Here is a 23,276-nt window from a genome sequence, read left to right as displayed (position 1 = left end):
GTTGGCAACTAAATCTGCATCTGAAAAATATGAGGATTTACCTGGTACATTCCTCTCACCCCAAATCCACTTACTGCTATCTCCCCTGTCTGGCAGTTGAGGTAGGTCTTCCAAAACAATTCGGCGATGTCTATGTTTGTTACTGGACATGCGTTTTCCTTCATCCGTACGTACACACGCTCAGAGCAACAGGCCTTCAAAGGACTCGTGAAAGTTCTATCCAGCTGTTGCATCTTGTGGAAGGCATGGGGAGACAGACACAAGATGCTGACATCGTTTTCGCGTCCGAGATTTGTAACATCCAGATTTCTGGATTGGCCGTAATTCGCAGCCAGATTCAGAAGCATCGGTGATTCTGCTGTTGGCTTCACCTTTCTCAGGAAATGTTGAAACTAATAAGTGAAGAGCTGGCTTTGAACCCACCTAGAGGGATGGCATGCAAGAATGGACATTATCTGTTGCTGCGGTTCTTACAAGGGAATATATCATGGGTGGGACAAAATTTCCTGTAACACCCATGCAGGTGAAAGTGGTCACAAATGATATACCATCTGCAGAAGAGATGCCTCCTACTTGTGGCTTTTCTTTCCGAAGAAGGGAACTTAGCTCTGCACAAGACTTAGACCAGTTTCATCGACAATGTACATTCTGTCTAATGGAAATCTGTTTATCTCTATGTCAAGCCAGAGAAAAAAATATTGCCACATTTTCTCATGTGAGTCCTAGAGAACTATTACATGAAGTTACTTTGGACTTTCTAATCGAAGTATCCTTTTTGTGCTGCTTTAATAATAGACGTAACCACACTCTTGGAGCCCAAAAATGCATTCTGGATATTTTTACCTTTTGCAGACTGAAATGCCATCTGCTGAAAATCCTTTCGGGTAAGTCGAAAAATTTACTCTCAATTCTCATGCTGTATTCAATCAGCTGTTGTTCTTGTTCGGGAGATACAGCAGTTTTATGTCCAAGTTTGGTCTTCGTGGCTAAATCAGCTGGTAAATCTGATTTTACTAGCCTAAATAGAGTGGCCATGGGAACTTGGTTAGATTTGGCTGCCTTCAGTGTACCCATCTTTTCTTCTGTAACATTTTTAATCGCTGTTTGTGTAGCACATTCATCCCACTGCTTTCCAGCTCCTGAAGACATTCTGAAGCAATACCTATAAATAAAACAAGTTGTGGATAGGGTATAAATATAGAATAGTAAGGTACAAATGTGGAATGCTAGTATTCCGTATTAGTGACAGAGCCATCTTGAAATTCTGAAATGTGAATATAATCAAAAATTAAATTTTAAAAAGGCAACAAACACTCCATTTTACAGCTTAATGTATTACCTAAATGTCTGTCTGGAAAATATATTAATAATTTATGTATTATGACAAGAATGAAACTGAAAACAACCAGCCTGCAACAATTATTCTGTATATAGGTTGACTCTTACAGAGAAGCCAGCAGCAACCAGCCGCTTTTTATAATGCTGTTTATTTATTTAATCAGCGCCCTTACCGGTTTCGAACAGGTTCATCATCTAACGGCTTATTCACATTAAGAGACATTTTACACGTATCTTAACGGCAACAAGCCGTCTGATATTGAATCTGTCGATTCGAAATTGGTAACGGCGCTTTTTAAATAAATAAATAGCATGATAAAAAGTGACACTGTAAGAGTCAACCTATATTTTGTATATAGCCACGGACTCAGAACGTTAGTTCTCGACAAAACAGCAACAATTATTCTTACTAGTCAATTCGTTAAAACAACTCTACTTACCCGTATTGGCTGCCAGCTGTAATATGAATGCATCCCAAAGAATTTTACAGTTGCTAAGCTTTGTTTATAAGCAGTTTACTAGAGCACAGCAGTTATAGGGCGAGAAATCATAGTATTTCTTATTACTACCCCTATACCACATTTATAACTCTTCCTCCATATGTATATATATATATATATATATATATATATATATACATATATATATATATAGGCGACGACAATCAACGATCCTTTCTTTCAGTGCAGATGCACACCATGCCTGATCTCTTACGGGAATCAGGCACTGAAAGTAAGGACTTCACGGGTAGTGTCGCTATGTCCGTAATGTGCAACAGGCCGGGAATTTGGGCCGGAATGGAAACTTGCTCGGATGGCCGGGGCAATCAAGGCGACCGCTGTCATAAAGTGGGAACTCCGGGTTCTAATCCCTGTCTGGCACAATTTTCACATGTTATCATTGATATATTTCAATTCCCATATGCGGCTAACATCATCAAAACCTTAGTTATAAGGCCGGTGGACAGAATAAGGCATCTCTTTTATTTATATACACCAATTATACACATGTTGTGATGAAGGGAGTTAGAGAGAAGCGTGCAAAGAAAATAAATTATCTAACATTTCACAATCGAATAAAAAGAGTTCATAAAGATGACCAAGTACAAAAAAGGGAGAAAAGATGAAAGGATAAAAAAGTAAACACCATAGACAATGTTTTAACCTATTCAAAACTGAAACCCATGCGAGCTCTGTTTCACATCCCCAGATAATGGCATACTCCAATTGGAGCAAATATAAATTTGAAAGCAGGAAAAGTATGCTGGATGGTCTTGAATTGGCCAGCTGTTAAGAAAGATGCCTTAGACAAAGTACGCATAGCATATTGAAATAACATTTTTCATGCGCACATCTCGATTAGGTCTGGGCTCAAAGTTATTTCTAGAATTCGAAGATCGGATAATACTGTAAATTCGAAAGAATTCATGATAATCATCGATGAAACGCAGCACTGGTAGAGTTAGTGTTTTATAGGTGACTTCTAAGATGCAAGACTTTTTCACAGCTGTGTTGATGCTTTGTCCAGTAATAATCCCATACAGTCTATAAGGGAAATTCCAAGGACAGCTCTTAGACTTCAAACGCCTTATTTAGAGACAAGCAGATGGTTATGTGGAGCACGAGGTGTTAAAGAAGTACCTACCTGAAATCTAGGAAGTGGTCTTAGGATTAAGAGGACGTGCTCTGAACCAGTATTGCTTGCCGCATACACGTAGGTCACAAGTTTCATAAAATAAAGAACAGGGTAGAAGGTCAAAGTATGGGCTACCGTTTGGTTTCAGGCAATAAAATTTTTTTGGCAGTGAAGTCGCTAAAAGACCTCTCTAATTGTAGTATAGCATGTGCTATTCAATATTTTGGAGGACTAAGCATATTAAAAATAAAACTATTTATTTTAAGTAATCTATTTCGAAAACCATTACAGAAACGCCAAATATTTGCTTGAGTTCTAATATGGACCACCCTTAACGTGAAGGGAAGAAATTGAAAAACAAGTTTAAAGTGCAAGTTTGTTTTTTATAATGACGTTTGTAAACGTCGTTGTCCACACCTGCACATACACCATGTACCCGTATACGCACTCCTCTTAATCTAGGGAAGATTTATACTCGTCATATGAATTCGTCAGACGTAGATACTTCCTTCTTTTTCAAAAAAAATGTTTAAATGTGTGTGTGAAATCTTATGGGACTTAACTGCTAAGGTCGTCAGTCCCTAAGCTTACACACTACTTAACCCCTAAATTATCCTAAGGACAAACACACACACCCATGCCCGAGGGAGGACTCGAACCTCCGCCGGGACTTCCTTCTTTTTCCGTTGATTTTTTCAAATATCTGTTAGCTTTTTCATTTTATTTTTGATTCTGCTTCAATTGTGCGTGAGGAAGAAACACCTGTCCAATGAATGTGCGAGCTGTTTTTTGTGCGGTGATCCTGTAATCAAGCAAACTACTGCAGCCTTCCGACCTCTGTTGGAAGTTTTCTTTCCGACTGTGGGTGGTGAAAAAATGTCAAAAGGGCTGACAGCGGCCGACAGTCCTGGGTGGGCCTCCGATGAAGGATGGGTGTGCAGCGGACATTCTGAAGGATAACCGCGTATACGGCGGTGCTGTTGGAGGTCATGTGTTAACCTGGCTCAGAGTTGGAAGAGGGAGACACTTGTACTGGTGAGGAGACATCAGCAGCGTCTGGTAGTACTTCAACAAGCTGGTGGTGATGGACTGTTACAAGAGTTTTGAGCTTTCTGTTAAGCACATGGGAAATCGACGTCTGTGAACAGGTGGTCGTTCAAAGGATAAAACCCTATGGCTTTAAAGCCACTTTCGCCACTCTGACCAGTGTTAACTTGTAGATAGACTGCCAGAGCAATTCCGTAATAGCTTGCTGAGCATGCACTGTAAACTGTCTTGCTTGTTCACTGTAGTAGACGTTAAATGCTACCATGGAAGGTTTATCAAGGGGGCTGGAGTGTGTGTGTTGAGTGAGGAAGCAATGAAAGTATGCAAATGGGGCTCATCTTGGCCTTATCAATCACTTTAGCGTTACGAACATGGCTGTAGTGTTCGTCTTAAACTAGGAGAACCGGTTAATCTTCATTCAGCTTGACCATTTCTATAAAATGGTCGAACCACTCTGTAAACAAGTGAATTTGAACCCAACCACGTGCGAGTACTCAGATGATACTTCCTGATGGGACTCTATCAATATTCTCATTCTCTGAACCTGGAAAAAATTAAACAAGGAGAAACAAAATGTTCTGATACGCTCAAACAAGCTATGCACCCCTTTACGCAGATTTAAGGCTTCAGTTTGTTACTTTCCCTATCTTCCGATTTTTTGAGACAGTTTACTGTGCACAATACTCAAACCTGTCTTATCAACGTTATATGGGTGGCAGTATTTACTGTAATCTTCTAATACCCCGAAAAAACCTGAGACATTTGTTTTGTTCGACTCCAGCGCTCTTTAAAAAGAAAAGCCACTGGGCTTAAGAACTGATGACGATTCAGGTTCATATCTGCCCGATTCCTACCTCCTTCGTTAGTGGTGAAAGGTGCGTTAACGAAATCCATCTCAGCTAAAACAAATGGCCGTTCGTTACACACCAGATAAAGTAAAGCAAAAACGAGAAGTTGTTGCATGTTCAACAAGTAAGGAACAAGCTCATTTTCCGAATGTGGTCCTATTACAGAAGATCTGTCTAGCTTTCTTCACCCTCACAGCAGTAATGGCTTGACACATCTTCAAAGGGTCCCATGTCATTCTTTTGCCCTTGGATTGGTAGTTGCGCTTGTTAGGGGACATCCTGAGACAGAAAAACTATAGCAGCTCTCAACTACAGTTATTGAAATATAAAAGGTCCAGATTTGAGCTAACCCATAATTAGATCCTTCACAGTGGCCCATATTTAGACCACACTATCATTCCCACAAAATGGTCACGACGGTCGTTACGAAATGCACACTGAAGTGTTGAAACTGAAGACCAACTAGTTCAGCATATCAGTAAAACAGCTCTCCGAAGAAACTGCATGCAGAATTAACTCCGAACCTAAAGGAAACTTCTAAGAATATACATATCGATAGATCGAAATCCTTGGAATCTAGTTTTTCATGCCTGAAAATTCACCGCAACCAAACAATACACGTTCAAATGACAACTCTTCACAGTCATCCTCGCAGGTAGTGGGTAGAAGATTTACTCTGTAGCTGGGCAAGTGGCTCCACTTTCTGGGCCTCATATCCATATGTTGCCCAACGCCCAAATTTGGACCTCCTCCTCACATCGCAAGACAAGTACGTGCAGTAGCGTTAGGTTGTTAACAACTCACAGATGAACAAAAGTCTGGTAATAGCAAAGTAATTCCAGATTAGAGGTAAATCAGGACCGAAGTGTCTTCTTTGGTTCCCCATCCACATTCATGGAAAAAAATTGCAACATCAAAAAATAATTATTGTAGACTAATGAAATATTGAGAATACATTTGTCTAGGCAAATTACAGTATCTTATCAAAAGTATCAGGACACCCCCAAAAACATACGTTTTTCATATTAGGTGGATTGTGCTGCCACCTACTGCCAGGTGCTCCATATTAGCAATCTCAGTAGTCATTAGACATCGTGAGAGAGCAGAATGGGGCGCTCTGCGGAACTCACGGACTTTGAACGTGGTCAGGTGATTGGATGTCACTTGTGTCATACATCTGTACGCGAGATTTCCACACTCCTAAACATCCGTAGATGGCAATAACATAGTGATAGTGAAATGGAAACCTGAAGGGACACGTACAGCCCAAAAGCGTACACGCCGACCTCGTCTGTTGACTGCCAGAGACCACCGACAGTTGAAGAGGGTCGAAATGTGTAATAGGCAGATATCTATCCAGATCATCACACAGGAATTCCAAACTGCATCATGATCCACTCCAAGTACTATGGCAGTTAGGTGGGAGGTGAGAAAACTTGGATTTCATGGTTGAGCGACTGCTCATAAGCCACACGTCACGTCGGTAAATGCCTGACGACGCCTCGCTTGGTGTAAGGAGCGTAAGTACTGGACGATTGAACAGTGGAAAAACTTTGTGGGGAGTGACGAATCACGGTAGACAATGTGGTGATCCGATGGCAAGGTGTGGGTATGGCGAATGCCCGATGAACGTCACCTGCCAGCGTGTGTAGTACCAACAGTAAAATTTGGAGGCGGTGGTGTTATGGTGTGGTCGTGTTTTTCATGGAGGGATCTTGCACCCCTTGTTATTTGGCGTGACACTATCACAGCATAGACCTACATTGATGTTTTAAGTACCTTCTTGCTTCCCACTGTTGAAGAGCAATTCGGGGATGGCGACTGCATCTTTCAACACGATCGAGCACCTGTTCATAATGCACGGCCTGTGGCCGAGTGGTTACATGACAATAACATCCCTGAACTGAATCCAACAGAACACCTTTGTTGTGTTTTGGATCGCCGACTTCGTGCCACGCCTCACTAGCCGACATCGATACCTCTCCTCAGTGCAGCACTCCGTGAAGAATTGGCTGCCATTCCCCAAGAAACCTTCCAGCAACTGACTCAACGCATGCCTGCGAGAGTGGAAGCTATCATAGCGGCTAAGGGTGAGCCAACACGATATTGAATTCCCGCATTACCGATGGAGGGCGCCAAGAAATTTTCAGCCAAGTGTCCGGATACTTTTGATTAAATAGTGTATTTAAGTGATTAATATTGCAAGATCATAAGTCAAGGGTTATACGCCTTTGCAAATGTGAAATGTTAGTACATTAATAACCGGTGTAACCGTCAGAATGTTGCATGCAAGCATGCAAACGTGCATACATTGTGCTATACACTCGCCAGATGTCAGTTCGTGGAATAGAATTCGATGCCTGTTGCACGTAGTTGGTCAATACAGGTTCATTTAGTGCTGTTTGTGTATGGCGCTGGATTTGTCGTCCGATGATGTCCCATATATGCTCTGTTAGAGACAGATGAAGTGATTGAGCAGGCCAAGACAACATGTCGGTACACTGTAGAGCATGTTGGGATACAACAGCGGTATGTGGACGAGGATCATCCTGTTGGAAGACACCCCTGGAATGCTGTTTATGAATGGCAGCACAACAAGTCGAATCACCAAACTGACGTACAAATTTGCATTCAATGAGTGCTCCTGGTGAAGCCGCAAATGGTTGTGGTTTGGAGTCACTGGCGTGCACGCTACAGGGCGTCTGACCTCGAAGCTGTACTTCAGGTAACCGATTTGTAACAGTTCGCTGTGTCACTGTGGTGCCACCTTCTGTTCACATTGCCGCTGCAGATGCCGTACGATGTGCCAGAGCCATACGCCGAACACTATGATCTTCTCTCTCGGTAGTGCCACGTGGCCGTCCGGCGCCTGGTCCTCTTGCGACTGTACGTTCTCGGGAATTGCCATTAATCATGTTCGGTGGCTACATTTCCGCCAAGTCTTTCTGCAATGTTGCAGAAGGAGCACTCAGCTTCTCGTAGCCCTATTACACAACGAAGTCCAAACTTCGTTACGTGTTGACAATGGCGTCTTTGTCGCATTAAAGGCACTTTCTACTCACAACAACTCACTATGCCCAGTCTCAAAGGTAACCGACGCTCAAGACCTTTGCTGCGTGTATTAAAGAAAACTTGATTTTCATTCTAATAGTGGCGCTATTAGCGCCATTCTTTGCGACTGGTGCCAAATTTGGATAGACATCTCTTTCAGACGCAGAAACACACCTACAAATTTCCGTTTATGTCGCGAAACTTCTTGTTGGTGCTACGATTTTTTAAACCAAAGTTATCAGTACACTTTTGGTAAAAGTACACAACAGTCGTGGCTTCATCGTAGCGGTCGATTCTTCTGGAAACTGTCAGCACACACTGCCCTGAAGCTAGCTCTTAATCTGGCAAACTTAGAGATGCCAATGTGCACTATTTCAAAAGATAGCAGTCTTGCTGAGGTACCATTAACACTAAAATTAAGGTTTGGACAAAAGTTAATATGGTATAAAAGAGAGCGATTATAGCTTTTACTATGATTGAACAGTAAAGTAGAATTTACTAAATTTGTTTTGGGTAATAGCTTACTGTTACTAGTTCAGATTTTCTCCTAACTTTACCAACGGTGCCAAGAGCACGCCAGATGATAAAATACGCTACTGGCCATTAAAATTGCGACACCTACAACGTGCTGACATGAGGAAAGTTTCCAACCAATTTCTCATACACAAACAGCAGTTGACCTGACTTGCCTGGTGAAACGTTATTGTGATGCCTCGTGTAAGGAGGAGAAATGCGTACCATCACGTTTCCGACTTTGATAAAGGTCGGATCGTAGCCCGTCGCGATTGCGGTTTAGCGTATCGCGACATTGCTGCTCGCGTTGGTCGGGATCCATGACTGTTAGCACAATATGGAATCATGGTTCAGGAGGGTAATACGGAACGCCGTGCTGGATCCCAACGGCCTCGTATCATTAGCAGTCGAGATGACAGGCATCTTACCCGGATCTTGCAGCCACGTCTCGATCCCTGAGTCAACAGATGCGGACGTTTGGAAGACAACAACCATCTGCACGAACAGTTCGACGACGTTTGCAGCAGCATGGACTACCAGCTCGGAGACCATGGCTGCGGTTACCCTTGACGCTGCATCACAGACAGGAGCGCCTGCGATGGTGTACTCAACGACGAACCTGGGTGCACGAATGGCAAAAAGTCATTTTTTCCGATGAATCCAGGTTCTGTTTACAGCATCATGATGGTCGCATCCGTGTTTGGCGGCATCGCAGTGAACGCACATTGGAAGCGTGTATTGGTCATCGCCATACTGGCGTATCACCCGGCGTGATGGTATGGGGTGCCATTGGTTACACGTCTCGGTCACCTCCTGTTCCCATTGACGGTACTTTGAACAGTGAACGTTATATTTCAGATGTGTTACGACCCGTGGCTCTACCCTTACGGACAGCTATGTGGGGCGTGTGTAGGCGGTGCAGAGGGGATACACAAATTTGTCCTACCCAGGTGTAATGTTACCAAAGCTAATTGAAGAGAGGCGAGATGCGAAAAGTCATGTATGACTGATCGGGAGCCGACGACACAGATTCGGCCCAATTATCCTGACTCCGAATACAAGTCTGTCAAAGAAATAAACGTTTTGTGGACTCGGACCTCTCTTCACAAGCTTCCTCCGGGACGGGGCCAGGAGACCATTCCCGTTTCACGCCTTTCCAAGTGCGCCCTGGAGCTCTACAAAGTGCATTTGTCCCTTGTCATCGTAGGCTTTCTGCGCGAGTGCAGGTTGCTTACCCTTCTATGGTGTACGAAATATTTGCAATCGTCACCTGCACGTCTCTTCATGGGGCAATCTGTTGTTATTTCCCCGTGATGAGCTAGAACATCGACTTCGCCCAGACTATAGCGTTGAGCGTCACTACTTTCTCTGGTTTAGGTTTCTGAACAGGAATGGTCAGCCATTCCTCCATAAACATTGAGACATCTTACTGAAAGAGTACCCAACAGAGTTCGAGCTGTCATAAAGTCGAAGGGTGAACATACCCCATATTTATGTCCACTAATAGGTATCAAGGTACCTTTCATCAGATAGTCTATATTCAGCCTAACAATCTGAATACAGACTGTAACAAAATAATTCTTGCCACAGACTTCACAGTGATTTTTCAGGAAACTTGTACTGGAATATCACAAATACTTGTCCTCCGACTTTTACGTGTGATGTTCGCAGAAACAATAAGTAAAATAAAACAAATTACTGGTACTGATTTTATTTTAATGTTACTTCCATGATCATATTGATTCCTAGCCAACTTGTAATATGCAATACAAAATTTCGGCATGATGATGGTCTTAAAAGGAACTGAAACCAGTCATCATGTGAAATACACACAACTTTCATGTATTCTAGACTATTTTATTGAAACAATTTTAATAGTCAGGTAACCTTCGAGAAACGGACGGATTTTGAATGAACAGCATTATTTTGTACATTATCTTGGTTAATGCCTTCTGCTTGGCTTACGTGGTCAGTTACAAATACTTGTGTTATTAACGTCGCTGCCATTCTCTGAAATCCAATTTTCAACTCTAAGGAATATTAACGGCGTTTATCAGTTAAAACCACATTCTTAACGGCATATTTCAGCTCCATTAAACTTTCTAGTTTGTTAGCAGAAACACGCTCTTTCAAATACCCCAAGAAAAAACGTCCAAACTAATCTTTGATGACCGCGGCACATCACGGGAAAGAGAAATGAGGTGTCCAGTGAAAAAGTTTCCCACGACTGTCGCCGTTTCAGTTGAAGTGTGAGACACCATATCATCCTGTTGAAAACAAACACTCCTTGTGCTTATCCGTCATCTCCTCAATTCTGGAATGAATGATAATGTGTTCAGCATGAATGTGTACATAATTAGGATTTCACTGTCGTTGATACACCATCCTCATAAGACGTTCGTTTCCAGTATCTGCATGGAAATGTTTTACAGAGGTTAGCTACATCTGAAACGTCCCCTTAGAAAAATTATACAAGACTGTGCTTAAACTGACACACAATATTTTTAGCGCAACGCAATCTGACTTTCAATAATCCCTACAAAAGAATGGCCCTGACTAACATTAACCTATACCTTTCACAAATCATTTACCTCACAAAAATCTTCGTTACTCGAACTACTGCAATACAGCGAGCGCCACTACTGCCAGCTAAATAAAAGATTCAAACTAAGGAAGGCACTAACTACTGATAGGCATAGTTAGCAAATGAAAGATTTTAATAGAGACCAAACACTGTATTTACCTTAATAGTCATATTATATATAGCAGTTCATGACAGTCTTACAAATCTCAAAACTCCGCCATCTCTCTCCCCACATCCATCACTGCCGGCGGCTCACCTCCAACTGCGCAACGCTACGCGCTGTTCACATCCAGCTGCCGCTGCCCAACGCTACAATGGCAGACAACAATGCAAACTAGCCGCAGACTGCACACAGCACAGCCAGTGATTTTCATACAGAGCGCTACGTAACGTTGCCAATAAGAAAACATAAACAGCCTACTTACATAGCCCCCATGCTCCCCACAAAAAATTTTACAAATTGTTTTGGGCAGTGGCCAATAATGATTTGATAAAATTTTTCATAATTACAATAACAAAGATATCAAATGCACACACTTATTGATACACTGTTGGTCAAAAGCTAAAATTTTCTCACAGTCCATAAAGACAGTCCTGATCGTGCATCACAGTAAAATAGCGGTATTTTTCTCAAAGTCTGAGCAGTAATAGAAAATGCACACAGAAGTAGTGGATTTCCATGCTGTCTTGAAGAAGTAGTGTTGACCTTCCAATGGAAAGACAGTGCTGACTCTTGACATGCAGACAAGTAATGGGCCACAACAGAGCAAACCCACAGCAGAGTCAATCGAAGTTTTGAAGAGTATTGGTAGGTCATCACAGAGCAGACCCACTGTAGTCCTGGTAGAGATTACGGTATTGGTGAGTCATCAGAGGTGCAGACCCAGTGCAGCCCTTGTAGAAATAATGGTACTGATGGATCATCAAAGGTGTAGACCCATTGTGGTCCTTGTAGAGATGGCCAGCAGCCATCTGCTGAGACTGTGCGGGTGCACAATCACCATCGAAGAGTCTTGCAGACAATATAGCAAGTCCATAACCACTACTTGTGCACTCACAAAGTTTTTGGAATTGTCCTTAGAACCAGCAATGCTGTTATCCAGTCCCTTGCTGAATTATTAACACACGTGCAAACACTAACAGTCCCTACTTCTCACATATTGTCCATATACTATGACCAACAGAAACGTGTGCAGTGAAATGTAACTTAATTTGAAGAACTGGTGTCTATACAATTATAAATTTACAACATGAAAATACAATTACAAAGGTACAAAATACATCATTAAAGAACATAATAGTACAGATAACATTTGTAGTAATATGGGCTTTACAAAAGAATCGAAATAACATATACATCAGTGTTACAGGAATTATGACATAAGTACATACTTAAAAAATCAGAATAATTATTGAAACATCGACTTCACACATGAGCATTAAAACAGAACAGAATTAATAATGTCTAACATCTTTACAAAGTAAATAACATATTATTAATGCAAATTATATTTGAGGATAACAGTATTCCTCATCATAGTTCATGTAGCTGAGTATTAGAAACATTCTACAACATAAGTCTTATCAGATAAACATGTTAAGACAGGAAGAACATAAATACACAAGGGTCCACAAACACTTTCTTTACTTCTCGGAGATCTCCCTTCGTTCTTCATTATTCCCAAAATGTCCTATCTATACCTGCTTTCTGTACTTTTTTTGTATAACTTCTCCATGCGTTTCTTCCAATTCATCGCAACTCATTCTCTTATATAGTCTACACCCTCTTAAGCTAACTTAAATCTACTGAGCTCAGATGCTAAACTAAGGGGCGAGGCAATGCAGCAGCACAAAACAATTAACACAAACAGCAATGATAAAAAAAATGCAGATTTGCAAAGGAAGCAGCATTACAGAAATTAGCAAAGCAATTGCAATATTACAACTAATATAAGGCAATGTGCAGCAAACAAGAAAAATAAATCTGGCTTAGCAGAGTAACACAAATTAAAATTCAGTAGCACTATGCCTGGCAAACAGCAGCAGAAAATGAAATAACTTATGCCTAAACATGACATAGTTCAAGCAGAAAAAATAGTACACTAAAGATAACAATGCAGATAAGGGAAATGTATAATCACATCTTAATGTCTAAGTAATTAAAGTGGTGCACCACAAAAGTTATTCTACCAAAACAATTACCAAGTAGTTGAAAAGAAAATTATGCATGCAGTTACTGTTATTAATCCCTTCTTACTGTTCTTTCCTTTCCAAGTGCTCCTTTTTCGAAGAATGTGGATCATAAAATTATTATTTAATAGATCTGTTGACAGAAAGTGTTCACATTAGCAAATGCATTCAATTTTATTTCATAAAACCAATGCTGCAACACAGCTGGAAACCAGATATCAAATTAAATAAGCAACTATCTAAAGTGAAGCATAAAAATATCATTCAATAGTCATGTGGCATTTCATAAGTTAGTAGAAATTCTCTCAATTCTCGTAGAAAGACACTTGCCATAATCAGGTATGCAGATGTAAGAATATTTCCCATCAGTTCACAAGCATATCAGCAAGTAGCACAAAGTACGATATGTTTCCAAGTAATGAGCGTGTCGTATTTGTGATGCTTTCTACAAAGGAATGTCAATAGCAGGGTTAATTGTCTCTTTTTTTTCTCCACCTAATGGCTTTTTCTCCAGGCGACTCGCACAGCTGGTCGCCCATAACGCATTACATCAGGGTCACTTAGCTTTCTTACAGAAATATTTATGACACCAGTTTGCACTACACTGACAGTCTCATATAAAAATTTCACAGGTCGAGAATTTGTGTTGCAAATGTGTAGAAACAAAATCCTATAACTATAACAGTGTCCAAAAATTTTTGCCGACATTGTGATACATTCACGCATTTACACACATTTCATAACTCTTAAAGTACGATTCTTGGTTTCCAACACCCTTTTTCACAAGACAGAGTCCCTAACCACTACTCATTATTCCTTACCTTATTACACATATTCATCAACACGACTTCAATATTTCATCATAATAAATACATAGCATAATCAGATTCCTCATATAGCATCAGCTTATTGATCATAAACATACCGTAACTGCATAATACACATCGTCGTCGTAATAATAACATCATAACGCCTCAGTCAAATCTCAAAATCGTCATAGCTTCCTCCAGTAATTTCAAAACCGAAAGAAAATTCTTTGCTCATTTCAATAGTGCCATCTACCTCAAACGTACTTTAAAAGTCATGACCCCATACCAAATGCGACATTCAAAGCTCTAATAGTATCACAATGGTTCCAAAAGAAAAAAAATATGAACAGTTCAAAAAGTACAGACAAATACAATTTCATAAGTGTGAAATTATCCAACTGCGTAGTTGCGTAAACATCTGTCACTGATGTAGTAAAAAAGACATGTTTGTCTCTCTCAGTTAAATGATCAGATAGCTGTGTAATTTATGTGTTAGAAAATATGGTACCGATGTGTAAAGTTGTATAAGAAAATACCACATTAGTTAGGGCTCCTTGTGCTTGCCAAACACATGGTACACAAAGTAGGCGTGTACCCCCTGAGGATTAATGTAATTATACCCTCAGGTGTTACTGATTTACAGATTACAGCAATGGAATGAAATGTATCACGGAAAACTTTCTTTGTAATTCAAAAATCTTTAAAAATAAATGTTTTACGTACAAAATTAATCACGCAAATACGTGTACTGCGGCGCTAAATTGTGCGTCTTGTTGTAACACAATCGCTGTCATTACTTGGGAGTAAAAAATGTGCCAAGTGTCGTAATTATCGTCGTCCGTAAGCAAAGTTCTGTAGAAGTCAATGTACTTACCTCGTAATAAACGAAGTAAATTGCTTTGCGTATAGATATCGTAGTTGTTACGCTTATTGCCGTGATGAAGTAAGTACTGTACTGTAACGTATTGTTGTGCTACAGAAAAGGCTGCCTCATTGTAGCTATACCACAAAAGTTACTACTAAAACATGTTTTCCTTTCCAGAAGAATTCAGAAAAACTGTGTAGATATAAAACAGATACAGCACAAAAGCAATAATATAAATTGTGTCACTCATTAGTAGTGTCGTGATATAATCGTGTAGCTGTCAAATAAACTAACCACTGTGTCATCTGATATCTCTCAGAAAGTACTTTAAATCCAGAATGTATTTTCAAGTGAACCAAAATGTTGCATTAAAATCTCATTAGCAGTACCGGTACGTGTTCTACGTATGTGAGCCTTATGGTCGTTACGTACTCATGCAACTAACAAGCAAGAATGTACACAGCCAATAACACTGTGTCGTCTGTTCACTATAACAATGCATTCGTAATTTCTGTTTAAATAAGTTCTCTTGGTTCTTGACTGGATAGTTAACTTCAAAAAATTGTTGCATGTTAACAGTTTCTCAGTGTGACAAAGAGTAATAGTAACGTGAAGTGAAAAATTTTATGGCAAAGACTAAGTCGGTATACGTCGGTAAGAAATGCTAAAATTTTTCTCAAGGTTAGCGTCTATGTTATTTTTCTCTGAGCCAGCCGGCGCACGTGGCTGCCTGCGGTGCAAGTCATTGTCTGTCTCTTTGTTGGCGCGTGTCGTTATTGGGATTAGGAGACCTAACTTCTAGAAATTCACATTGTCGAGAGGGCCCTGCCCTGTTTGAATCCCGCCAGTTCTGATGCAATTCAGGTCTGTCGTTACGATTATATCGTCTGTCGTCATATCGGTAGATTCCATAATTTCTTTCTTGTCGGTCACGTGGTGGAGAGTTTCTCCCTGAATCGTAACTGCGCATTGAACTGTTGCGTCTGAAGTTATTCTGTCTTCCTTGATAATAATTGTTTTGGTTCCCATATTGTTTGTTTCTATGGTTATCTCTGTCATATTCATTACTACAGAAGTGCGATCTTTCTCTGTAACTATTATTCTGCCAACGGTTGTCATACGGGTGGTGTCTGTTTTGGTCACGATTTACGTTGTAAGAATAGCCTTGTCGTGTCCAGTTATTATTTCTGTCATTGCGGAATTGTGACGGATGTGACCTGTAATTGTTGTGCTCCTGTTTTAGCGCTCCGCGCTTGTCAGTGTCAATTTCCAGTTCTTGTAACAGTCCCTGAAAAGCTTCAATGTCGTCTTTGCAACGTCCTGCTAAAATAATATGTCGTAAATGTTCAGGCAATTTGAGTAAGCAAATGCGGATGAGTTCTGAGGGGCTGCATGGGTTTGAAAGATACTGATTCTTATGCAACATGTCTTCAAAATATTTGACAAGACTGGAAAATTCAGATTGTTCAAAGTGTTTCATCATCATGATGCTATGTTTTACTCGGTCTTGTGTAGCTTGAGACCAATATGCTGAGAGGAAGGCATGGTAAAATTCTCCTTCACTGTGACAATCGTGACTGACCGATCGCATTCTTACAGCTGGTTCATTCTCTAAGTAGCCACACATAAATTCTAATCTGTGCTCTAATGACCAGTTGGGAGGAAAACAATGAGAGAATTGATGAAGCCATGCTTGTGGATGAATGTCGTTGCCAGAATTCTTAAATGTTTTGAATTTACGTGTAGTAATGAACAGCTTATAGTCAAAATCATCGTGTCGGCGAGTCGCATATCGGTCATTGTTAGGTCGTGTCGGCGATTCCATCTCAAAATTCGGTGCACATTGCCAATTTCTTTCATAACTTCCGAAATGCCCTGTGTTATTATTTTGCGTCTTTTCCGTATTTCTCAGTCCCTCTTCCCGTGTTGGAGCGCGAGTGTCCTCTGAAATTCGTAATTTTTGTATTACTTGTGCCAACTGATCTTGTACTTCCCGGATTTCTCTTTTGTACTGTATATTGATTTGATTTTGATTGAATTTCCTAATTTGTTCGCACTCTTCTGTGTCATTAAAGACTACTGGTTTTATGTCATTCAGATTATCATCTATCCTCGTCGATAAATTAGTGAACTGATCCGAAAGTTCGGCTACTTTCTCCGATAGTGTACTTATTTCCTCAGTGTGTTTTTCTGAACCAAGTTTCAGAGTATCTACTGTGTCCTTTAAGTTTTCCTGACTTTTTGCAAGTTGCATAACCGAATCGGTAGATGCAACTGAGTCAAATTTAGCTTGCAAGGTCTCATGATTTTCATGAACAATAGTTTGCAGTTCTTTTATGGCTGTTTCGTGATTCCGTAATGCATTTTCATGCCGCGAAAAAATAGGTTGAAAATGCTCACAAATTTGTGTTTTTACGTCATTACAGACTTTTTGACATTTCGATTCAATGTTATGTAACTCAGTAGTTAAATCTTCACGTGTTTGTTCAAGTGTGGTGTCTAACTTTTGAAGCTTTTGCTGTGTTTGTCTCTGATTTTGTTCCATTGTGTCTAACTGTTGCTGTGTTTGTCTCTGGTGTTGTTCCATTGTGTCTAACTTTCGAAGATTTTGTTCCATTGTGTCGAACTTTTGAAGCTTTTGTCGCATTTGTTGCTTTAATTGTAATAACAATGCACTGGTGTCTGAAACATGTTCCTCAGTCCTATTCGGCAGTGCATTTGAACCGGCAATATTCGCATTTTGAAAAGCAGAAACTGTGTCTTGACTTATTTGAGAAAACGGCGAGGACGCAAAACCTGAATCTACAGTATTTACAAGATTTTGTCCTGTCATTTCGGATTCCTGAGGCGAGCTGTTACCGACCGATCGATCAATAATGCTTCCCTGTTCACTAATTGTTTCACTGCCTACACCATTATTTGCAGCCTGCTCCATTTCCCTATGCACAATTACCAAATTACTACTTTGAACATTTGTTAATTCATTACACGGCTTTCGTCTTCACTGACATTTCTCAGTTTACTTTGGAGTCTAGCATTACGTTTTTCACACGCCATTATTGTCCCAATATTTCACACGACAACACAGAAAAGCGCAATTTGAAGAGCAAAATAAGAAAACACATTAACATAGCACTGAAAATAATATCTAGTTCATTGCAAGCGCAGCTGCGAAATACTTGGTGCAAATTTACATATGTGCCACACCTGTTTTACTGTACAACAATGAAAGACTGCAACTACAAAGGATATTCTCTCTACAATTATGCGCTAGCAATAAACAAAATCTACACTAATTACACAAACTACAAGAAAAAATCAGAAGATTCTAGTGAGGTATCCTGGCAGGGTCGCCATATGAAACGTCCCCTTAGAAAAATTATACAAGACTGTGCTTAAACTGACACACAATATTTTTAGCGCAACGCAATCTGACTTTCAATAATCTCTACAAAAGTATGGCCCTGACTAACATTAACCTATACCTTTCACAAATCATTTACCTCACAAAAATCTTCGTTACTCGAACTACTGCAATACAGCGAGCACCACTACTGCCAGCTAAATAAAAGATTCAAACTAAGGAAGGCACTAACTACTGATAGGCATAGTTAGCAAATGAAAGATTTTAATAGAGAACAAACACTGTATTTACCTTAATAGTCATATTATATATAGCAGTTCATGACAGTCTTGCAAATTTCAAAACTCCGCCATCTCTCTCCCCACATCCATCACTGCCGGCGGCTCACCTCCAACTGCGCAACGCTACGCGCTGTTCACATCCAGTTGCCGCTGCCCAACACTACAATGGCAGACAACAATGCAAACCAGCCACAGACTGCACACAGCACAGCCAGTGATTTTCATACAGAGCGCTATGTAACGTTGCCAATAAGAAAACATAAACAGCCTACTTACACATCCACCGAAGTTTTCACCAGTTGTTATTAATTTTAAATTACCTTTTTTCGGTATCATAACTCTTAATATTGTTCCGTGAGTTTCACCATAAGCCATTCAATGTAGCATCGTATTACAAGACCCTGTGAAGCGTTACAAGATTATATCATTAGAAAATGAACGTAGATAAAATAGTAAGGAAACTGTTCTTCGGGTATAACACAACTGCCTTACTAATAATATAAACGAATATTATAGATGAAACATCTTCTTAACCAGTTATATCTTTATTTGTTAGAATCTTCATACAGAAGTCTTATTGACTGCTGTTGTAGATAGCTGATACTAAATAGAAATTACTTTAGTATTCTTAAGAATTAGTTTAGTAGATCTGGAAATTTTCTCTAATTATTCCTTTCTTTCTTTGCAGGTCGTCAATGTGTCTTATTCATTCTTCGCGATTCTTCGAAATTTCAAGGATGAAAAAGTGTAACAACAATTTTTCTTAATGTTTTCTTCTATTACGAAACTATGTCATGAATAAACTGGTTAACATGATGTCGTGAAGACCGGTATCCTTTTTCTGATATAATTCGTTACCTAGGAAAATGCTGTAATTTTGTGGCGTATCAAGTGAACTGTTCACTGACGGTAAGAAATTGAAGCCACAAAAGAGTGGAAACCTGTTCCAACTGCATTCTCGAAGGATGTGGCGAAACCAAACTTCATTACATAAATTGCACTAAATTCGTCACAAAATGTGTACAATATGCCACTGAAAATAACATTGGGCGAAGGTTTCAGTGCCATAGTTATTATTACAAAATTTCGTTTATTGTTTTCATCACGTAAATAGGCTTGTAAGGCAAGCCTATTACCACTAGTTGCATTGTAATTAGGAGTGACTGTATTAATCCCTTAGTTTTGCTTCCTCGCCGCCAATTAAAGACAGCTTTGGTGTCATTCACCATCTCTTCCCCTCCTAGTAGTCTCAATCCACGATCACTGCAAAGTCATTGTCTTTCATGACCGCTTTCACCCACCAAGAGTAAAAAGCGCGTTTATATTCTCCATTCTTTCCTCTCTTCTCATGAAAGGTCATTGGCACGAAGCGCGCTGTAGTGGAAATCGTTAAGTGTACCTAACCTCTCGTGAAAAGAAAGTACAAAAAACTGAAAGTGGTATAATGCTTTAGCCAAGAATTATTGGGAAAATATATGAAGAGTATATAGGCGCCAGGAACATTCAAGACTTCTTATTTTTGTTCATGGACATAAAGCGAATTAGTATTGACTTCTGTTTTGTGACACACTTCACTTTGTAAGAGTTTTTGTTAGATCAGTTGTCTCGATATACTTATAAAGATAAAACGAAATTTGGTGTACAGAAAACTTACATATTTAAATACTCAGAAATATAAATCTTCATTAACCCTTGTATTCTGCAATAAAGAGTACAGATAGAAAACAAAAGATCGATTTGACATTATGAATATGACCATAAGTATAACAACAAAGTTTCGTAACATGAAACGTATAGTTTAACATTACGTTTCCATCTATATTCTAATTGCTGGAAGACTAAGATAACGATTTCCAAATGGTGGCCATGGCTAGGTGATGATTTGGTCGGCGAAGTATGCTGTCTCCAATACTGTGCCACAAGACAATTTCCTATCGATAAGCGACTGTAGCACATATAGGAGACGTATTACGTTAATTAACGAACTCTAATGACATCTGGATACCATCCCCTTCTCGACACGTTGAAAGATTACTATTATAACAGGCTGTCTCATCGTGATAAATTTTATGAGCTGCCGGCCAGTAAAGAGAAGAGTTTGCAATTGTTGGTCATTACTCAGTGACCATTTGGCCGGTGTAGAAAGCTGTCACATAATGTGTTACAAGACAATTGTCGCACTCTAATGACTTATGGATACCATCCCCTTCTTGACAGGTAGACAGAAGGATTAGCATTATAACTGGCTACTGCACCGTGATGAATTTTTTGAGCCGTCAGCCAGTAAACACATGAAAAAGTTTTCAGTAAGGGCCAATTGTATCTTTAGATAGCAGATGGCACTATAGCAAATGAATTTCCAAACCAAACTCAAAATACTCTCAGCACCAATGTTAGTAGCTTTACACATTTCACTTGTTTTATATAAGACAAAAAAGACTATCGGAAGATTATAGAAATAGTGAACAATAGCATTTAACTTCGAGAACTGAGATAAAACTTAAATGATCTGAGGGAAATGGTGACTGTACTCATAACTAACATCGTGAATGATTATTTACTGCTTCTGCCACTGGATATATTGTATTACAAATACTGAAGGCAAGTAAATAATATTAATATAATCTGGACACATAACATAAAAATCACCAATTACATAAACAAGGGCAGCGGAAGCCTGCTTTGTATGATTATTCCAGTCTACTGCACCATGTAAAACTAGAGGTCATGCATAACCACATTGTTTACTACTCCATACCAAACTGAAAACTGTTGACAGTGCAACAGACATGCTGAAACTTACTGATCAGTGGCAAATAATTTACAACTATCAATGAAAGATAACAAACAAAAATTTCTCTAGAATAAGAAATTTGAACATCAATTTTAACATAAAATTACCACAAGGGATTGTCATCATAACTGTAAATCGTGTGAAACGTGAGCTCATATGTGTACTAATGATTAGACTGTCATAGCATTAAATCAATATGCAAGTAAAATTAGAAATCAAAGAAAGAAAAATGATATTCATAAATATTTTATACTACAAACCAAACCAAAGTGTCTATGAAATAATTGTGTGCTTGGTGATGATATATATTACAGGTTTGTTCATATGTGGAAAATCACCTCTTTTGGTTTATCTGAGGAGTAATGTTCCACGCTGGCATGAGAGAAACAAATCAAAAAGACCGAACAGAAATTGACTGTAAATTCAAGGGTGGTTGCTAAAGCTGAAATTTACCTCTGTTTTAATTTTCTAGAAGTCAATATCCAGTAGTCTCCCAAATCCACAACCCACGTTGATATAGCCTACTGTCGTTGATGTGTTCAAGATTACAATTCCATGGCTTTATTTCGTGTTTCAGATGATACTGAAGAACGTATAACGTTTGTTTATTGTCGTTCTACGCAACAAAAATAGATATTGCTCCACTGAAAAATAGCATTCATCACTGACGGCATTGTCCGTCCCCGGTAGCTGAGTGGGGCCGGCACGGTAACTCAGCGTGTTCGGTCAGGGGTTCGCTGCCCTCTGTAATAAATAAAAAAAACTGAGTTAATGGAACAACGACGAACTGAAACGGGTGTCTTGCGACGTCCGCCCCGAGCAGATACAACGAACAAAAACGAACAAAATGAGATTTTAAAAAAAGTGGTCAGTGCGACAGATTGTCAATCCTCAGGGTCCGGGTTCGATACCCGGCTGGGTCAGAGATTTTCTCCACTCAGGGACTGGGTGCTGTGTTGTCCTAATCATCATTTCATCCCCATCGACGCGCAAGTCACCGAAGTGGCGTCAAATCGAAAGACTTGCACCCGGTGAACGGTCTACCTGACGGGAGGCCCTAGTCACACGACATTTACATTTTACTGACGCCATCACATTACTTATCTGTATAGAAAATACCCAGTCATATGAAGCTGTCGGTCAGACTACTTCCTACTTTCAGTTGATGCAACTTATATTATACTGTAGTTGCTTGCGACGTTTTTATTACGGCGACAACGAGGGCCGACGTCGAATTTTCGAAGTGTCTCATGAATCAAATTATTATTTTTGTAGCTTGAAATCACAATGAGAGCCAGTTTTCAAGTGATTCAGTTGGTCAACATACAACCCGCCGATTCTCACTGTTATTGGTTCTGTTCACATACAAGTCGTGTTTATAATGTATTGACTGATACGGGGATAGAATGTAAAAATCATCAAAAAACGAAAAACACTTCAAAATGTAGCTCACATATGTAATGTTAACTGAAGCATCGTCTTTTGTTTGAAACAAATGATCTGTATCAGGACGTTTTGAATTCGTACACCAACTATGATCCCTCACTTGTTCCAGTATGCTTTCCAAAGAAAGCGTCGAAAACTAATATGAACAATGCTCTCACGTTTAGCTTCGCTGGATTAATTCATGGAAGATAAATTCACACAAAAGTTATTATGTCACAGCTAATATGAGGTTTTTCTGACTTCCAATAAATGTTAGAAATTCTGATGATAATTTGTAAAGGATAAAACAAATGCTAAATCATGAATCATATGAAGAACGCTGATAAAGTCAATATAATTTCGAAATAGTGTTGGATGCGGAAGACTAGAAACACTTTCCTAATAGACCGGAAAGTGTCTGTTATGTTACAACGGAACCATCTTCTACGCGTGAAAAATTACAAATACTTGCAATGGAGCTTTGATCTATGAACAGAGTGGAGTATTCATTAGAAATATATCATACAGGTAA

At 39.6% G+C, this 23,276-nt stretch overlaps 1 protein-coding gene across 1 annotated transcript in view; it reads left to right on the top strand.

Moving 5' to 3' along the window:
- Positions 1-19,276, top strand: part of LOC124803303 (odorant receptor Or2-like) — a 77,977-nt gene extending 58,701 nt beyond the window's left edge. Inside the window, exon 6 of the mRNA XM_047264486.1 lies at positions 19,214-19,276. Coding sequence (XP_047120442.1) covers positions 19,214-19,276 — 63 coding nt within the window. The remainder of the gene's footprint in view (positions 1-19,213) is intronic.
- The last annotated feature ends 4,000 nt before the right edge of the window (positions 19,277-23,276 follow it).

Source organism: Schistocerca piceifrons, chromosome 6, assembly GCF_021461385.2.
Source record: "Schistocerca piceifrons isolate TAMUIC-IGC-003096 chromosome 6, iqSchPice1.1, whole genome shotgun sequence".
Classification (NCBI taxonomy): Eukaryota; Metazoa; Arthropoda; class Insecta; order Orthoptera; family Acrididae; genus Schistocerca; species Schistocerca piceifrons.
The sequence above is the reverse complement of the archived record's forward strand: the minus strand, read 5'-3'. Positions and strand labels throughout refer to the sequence as shown.